Genomic DNA, 6,158 nt, shown 5'->3' with positions numbered 1-6,158 from the left:
ATAGCAGATGCCTGCTTTGATAGGAAAATAGCTGAACTCAAGTAATGCTGAATGGCATTAGTTTATCATACAAAAACATTTAATTTATGTCATTGTTCTCTGAGGACAGCTAAAGCCCTCGCATATTCAAGATGAGCATAGCGGACAAAGGCTCTTTCAAAGTGCAATATTTAATGAAACTTAAATTATGTCTCAAAAGAGCAATACAGTGCATATTAAATATGACACCCTGAGCCATTCTATTCAAATGCATGTGTTTTAAAGTAGTTGCCACAGAGTTCATACAGCGTCCGAAAAGGTTTTAGTCAGGTATTTGAACACAGTCATGCATACAGCTTCCATGTTAACATACACTTCATCACGTTTTGTTTACATGAGGCACAGGACAGAAGGGTAAGTAAAGGTCAGCAAATAAGACCAAACATTTAAGAAACACAAAAGTAATTCTGCCATATTAGCAAACATGCAGAATGCTACTGGATTGGTGGCCTCAAGCCACAAAAAATGGGCAAAAAGTGATCATCTTTTCCCCATCATCTCCTGATGAAGGAGATAGTTAAAAGCTATATTCAAAAACCTGAAAAAACAAATGGACTTGAATTACATGGTTTTGAAAATCGTTGGAATAGAACTGACATGATTTTGAAAAAGGTCAAGCTCAAAGAAGGATAAAGGAGAGCACGGTTCTGTATGCTGACTGTAATGTAGGAATTCTGCTAAGTAATGCACTCCCTCCCAAACCAGGGAAGTAGCATTCAGACAAAAAGAGGAAAGGCTCAAAGCAGCAAGATACCTAAATACACTGCTTCAGCAACTACAACAAAAGGACGAAAACTTGTCATAGTACAGAATGTGATAAACAGAATTAAAGACAATACTTGGCAGTAGGAAATGAAAGCTAGAACTTCAAGACTTGACTCCTTTCTGGCACAAAGCAGAATACAAGAACAAAACAGAGCACAATAAAATGCTGAGGAAAATGTAAGTGCTTCATACAATTGTACTAGCACTTCATCAGATCATAGAATCATTTAGGTTGAAAAGAGCTTCAGCATCAACATGACCTACCAAGACCCACAGCTAAACAATGTCCCTCGGTGCCACTTAAGATCACAAACTCATTTACATTGGAACAGATTTAAAAAGAAAACAAAAAACTTTCACTTCCCCAATCACTTCACATGCATAAATGCTGTAACTTACCAGACAGTTTGAAAGTTATTCTGCGTTTTCTGCCAGCCATGAACACAAGAGGTTTGGGCTAAATGTCAGCTTTAAAGACAGATGAGATCATTTCTGCAACGGTATTTGAAATACTAAATGTTAGAACTAGCTGTATTCAGATTACAAACAAATTACAAACAGTAAGATTTTAACAGGCATATCCTTTAGGAAGTGTATTTAATTTTCTAGCTTTGTAGTTTCCCATAGCCAAGGATCATGAAAGTGTAAACCTACCACCTGAAGACCATTATGGAACGAAGTGATAATTTAGCATAATTTTACTAGAGATAACTTCATTTAAATTCTCAAAAACAAGAAGATAAGACAATTGGTTACATGAAACTTTTGCAACCAGACTTGAGAAAAATCTTCTTTACTGTGAGGGTAACAGAGTGCTGGTACAGGCTGCCTGGAGAGGTGTAGATACTCACAGCCTGCCTGGAATGTTGCACCTGAATGTTGCACTTTCAGGTGCAACATGTTCTATGGAACCTGCTTCAGCAAGGGGTCAGACTGAATGATCTCCAGGCATCCCTTCACTTCATGGTTCTGTGACTGTGTGACCTAAGTGATAACTTACTGAAGTTCATACGGACGCAGCAATCTCAAAAAATGCTTAAAACCTCTTTGTTATCACTTCACGTGGATTTGCCTCTTACCAATATATATCTCTGAGAGTTTTACTGCCTTCATTTTATAGGTCTCTGCTTTCTGCTCAAGAAATGTGTCCACCTTAAGAACTTTATACAAAACTTGTGCATAACTTTGTGAAATGTTAATATTTTTACATTAGCTGGCCTATAGATATTTCCATTACTCGGAGGGACCCTGAAGTTTAATTTAAAAGTTTTGCACATTATAATGAAAAAATATGTATCACAATCCTTTCTTTTTTGAAGATGCCAACATATTCTAAAAGGATGCTTTCAGATTAACACTTTAAAAGTTACAGCTGCACTTTTTTTAGCAGTGTATCTTAACATAGTTCCATTGCACTGTTTTGATGGATTATTCATACTGCTTGGGTTATGCACACCACCGTGAAACATGCTGGTAAAGTGGACAATCCTACAGCTGTTGGGTGATCGTACCCACTTGTAATTTCTGAGCATTTAATTTACTCAGACATTCCTAAGAATGCTAAGAATTCTATTAATGTGGAATATATAAAACAAGCAATCAAGTAATCAAGCAGTACATCCAAACAACACCACCCAAGATTCATCAACAAGTCACAACTGCACCATGTGACACTTTTTATTATGCTTTGAGAGCACATTATTTGATGCTGCAAATCCAAAGAGATAGGTAGAATCACCAGTGTTGCAAATGTCCTCTGAGACCATCCAATCCTACTGTCCACCTATCACTAGTATGTTCTCACTAAACCATGTCCCTTAGTTGACACCACAGTGATTACTGAATACCTCCAGGGATGGTGACTCCATCACCTACCTGGGCAGCCCATTCCAGTGTGTGACCATTCTTTCAGAGAAGTTTTTTCCTAATACCCAACCTGAACCTCTCTTGGTGCAACTTGAGGCCATTCCCTCTATCACTATCACTATTTGTGATATCACTATCACTAGTCCTATCACTAGTTACATGGGGAAGAGACCAAACCGCACCTTGCTACAACCTCCTGTCAGGAAGACTTGTGCTCCAGACTCTTTACAGCTTCATTACCCTCCTCTGGCCATGCTTCAGGGCCTTGATGTCTTTCTTGAAGTGAAGGGCACAAAACTGAACACAGTACTTGAAGCATGGCCTCACAAGTGTTGACAATCACCTCCCTCATATTGGCTACACTATTTCTGATACAAGCCACAAGTGTCAGTGCACTTCGTAAGAGGTTTATGCTGACACTATATAGAAGAATAACAACTACCCTCTTCAAAAGCTATATTCAGAAGTATGTAGAAGAGTGGATTTCACACCTTTTTTTGTTAGACATTCAAATAGAGTACTATAAGAAACCAGTCCTAAAACTGAAAACACCAGAGAACTCTGGAATGGGAAAAAAAAAAAAAAAAAAGCCTGGGTTCTTAGCAAGTTATCATTATAAATAGTGTACTTTCTAAAGGAAGATGGGTCGGAAAAATGATCTGACTTTGAGGAACTGCATTACAGAGGCCTGAAGTGTGATTCTCCTAGAATTCCAAAATAACTGCCAGTCACAAATCACACTTGAGATAACCACTTGCTTGGTCACATTTTTATTTAACAACTGTGATTTTACGTGGAAGTGTGAAATACAAATCAGTATTTATGTGAAGGTGAACAAAGTCCATCCTTAGAGACACAGGTGCCATTTCTCATTCAGGCAGCGCAGAGCTCCAGGGACCAGTGGCTCTCACAGGAGTGCTGCTGACATAACAGATGACTAGGAATTGGCCAGAGCCATCTTCTGATGTGTGCTACAAGGCCTACACGATCCTGTCTACAGCACAGTTCTGAGGTGACGAGGGACCAACAGGGGTGATTCTCTCCACAACAACGGCGGCTTTGAGTCCTTCTTCGACTACAGCGTCGGTCTCTTCCAAGCGTCCCTTTCCCGGCTCCTCCAACGCAGCTCAGACACACGTTTAAACGAAGGGACCGCACCCCGCTCTGCTCTCGGGAGGCAGCTTCCCTCAGCGTGGCCCTCCCCTGGGGCTGCGCGGGGCGGGCGGAAGGACACCACCGCCCCCATCTCCGCTGAGCCTCACGCAGGACAGCACCGCCTCCTCCTCCACCTCGGAGCCGCCCAATGGGGCGGCGTCGCGCTCGACCGGTTCGAGAGCGGAGGGTGGCCGCGCGTCGTCTCTCCGCAGCTCTTGCACCTCCCCGCCGCCCAGCTCTGCGAGCTCCCGGCAGCGCTGCAGATGCTGCAGGACGCGGCGGTGCTTCTCCTGCAGCCGCTCCTGCTGTGCCCTCAGAGTCTCCGCTTCCCCGCCCTGGTCCGGCCGCTCGCCCTTTTCTGGCTCGTGGGGGCCGGGCCCCAGCAGGGCCTGGCGGAAGAGGCAGCGATTCTCCCGGCGCAAGCGGCGGTTCTCGAGGCGCAGCCGCACGTTCTCGAGGCGCAGCCGCGCGTTGTGCCACTCGCGCTCCTCTCGCTGCCGCAGCGCCTCGCAGTGGCTGGCCGCCAGGTCCGCGTAGCGCTCCGCCAGCTGCTGCGGGCAGCCCCGCGATTGGCCCCGCCAGCCCTTCTCGCCGCCCGCCTCCAAGAGCTCCTCTGGCCCGCCGGCGCCGCGGCCCCCCCTGCCGACCCCGGCGGCCAGCCCCGCCCGGCCTCTCCGCAAAGAGCCGTTGTAGCCCCAGCGCCCGTCCACCGCGCACACGCGCCTCATCCGTGCCGTTCCCGCCGCCGCCGTGGTGGCCGCCGCTGCGGGAGGAGGGAGGGAAGGAGGAAGGGAAGAGGGAAGCGCAGTGCGCGCCGGCGCCGCTGTATGTAAATAGGGGCGGGGTTTCCCTGCCGTCGGGGCGGTGCCGTGGTGGGAGCGCGGAGTTGCTGCGCCCTGAAGCGGGCTGCTGCGGGGCGCTGTGATATTCGCCGGTGCGCTGCTGCGCAGCTGTGCGAGGGTTGCGGTGTGCCGTGTGCCGTGCTCCACGCAGGATATCGGCGTCCATCCTTCCACCTGGCGAGATGGGGTGTCGATAGCTGGCACCAACCAGCAGTGCAGTTAGACGGAAACTTGTCGAGTGTGTGCTCTTCGTGTCTGTAGAGGCCTAGAATGATAGAATATCTGGAGTTAGGCCATGCTTCTATGATTTTGTGAGTTGGAAGGGGTGATAAGGATCACTAGTCCTGACTCTACACAGGACTACCCAAAATCCAAAACCTGTTTCTGAAAGTGTTGTCCAATTGCTGCTTGAACCCACTGCCTGTTCCGTGCCTGCTGCGCTCTGGTGTATATCGTTTTGCTGATAACCAGCCCGACCTTCCCCTGACACAGCTCCCTCAGGTTCTGTTGCCAGAGAGCGGAGCTCAGCGCTGCCCCTCTACTCTTAGGAGGGAGCTGTAGTGCGCCATGATGTCTCCTTCGGTCTCCTTTTCTATGGGCTGCAGCAAGCAGTAAAATGTCAGCTGAGAAGTGCTTGTTAAACCAAGGCAGAGTCCTATGATTTTTATTTGGTCTATTCTAGCGTTGTTAGGATTCACAGAAAAAAATGCAAGATACAGGAACACACAGGTTCTTACTGCTTGTAGGTGGTTTGACTTAAGTAGCTTACACATGGCTTCCAGTAAAGGAAAGGGCATGTGAGTTCCCTGTCCATGTCATCTGATCATGAAGAAATCCATCTCCTGAAATTCTTTCTCTTAACTGTCCTTTAATAGTTACACACGTACACACCTGTGCAGTTAAGTTGTCCTGTTGAGATTACCAAGGGTACTCAGTGCATACTACTGCAGAACTCTGCTTACTTTTTTTCACTTCAGTTTGTAAACTTTGTGAAAGCGACCATGCTTTACTAACTGCAGGAAGTGACTTGATCTAATGTTTAGTTAATGACCAGCTGAACATTTAAAGGATTGTGTATTTAAAGTTCAACAAACAATGCATCACAGTGATTGTGATAATTATGTTCAGAACCTTATTAGTTCTGAGTGATGTTTACTTAAAAAGTTTGGAAAACAAAATGCAAATAATTGAAGAACAGAAATAATCTTGATATTGATTTAGTTTTGCTGTGGCTGCTGATCAGAAAAAATTGATCCATAGCAGTTATGTCCTGTACTAAACCAACTACCAAATCAGATTGGCTGAAGGCAGTAGAGTAGTCCTTTGCAGTTTGTGACTAAGCTGGTTTTACATTAAAAGAAGCAGGTTAGCACTGTTTGTTAGTCAGTTTATACTGGTGCTCGCTTTTGAAATCCAAAAGCACACTCAGGGACAAGGTGCCCATAAAGATACACAGCATGGGTGTCCAAACTTTCAGTCTGCCTGGGCTGC

The 6,158-nt window shown here is 45.7% G+C and overlaps 1 protein-coding gene across 1 annotated transcript; it reads right to left on the bottom strand.

Moving 5' to 3' along the window:
* Positions 1-3,424: 3,424 nt before the first annotated feature.
* On the bottom strand, positions 3,425-4,553 carry TUSC1 (tumor suppressor candidate 1). The gene has a single exon (XM_042829519.1). The coding sequence runs from the start codon at positions 4,551-4,553 to the stop codon at positions 3,858-3,860; it is 696 nt and encodes a 231-aa protein (XP_042685453.1). The 3' UTR covers positions 3,425-3,857.
* Positions 4,554-6,158: the final 1,605 nt, after the last annotated feature.

This window comes from Centrocercus urophasianus, unplaced genomic scaffold (genome assembly GCF_019232065.1).
Source record: "Centrocercus urophasianus isolate 14NV4802_14NV808 unplaced genomic scaffold, USGS_Curo_1.0 seq_31, whole genome shotgun sequence".
Classification (NCBI taxonomy): domain Eukaryota; kingdom Metazoa; phylum Chordata; class Aves; order Galliformes; family Phasianidae; genus Centrocercus; species Centrocercus urophasianus.
The sequence above is the reverse complement of the archived record's forward strand: the minus strand, read 5'-3'. Positions and strand labels throughout refer to the sequence as shown.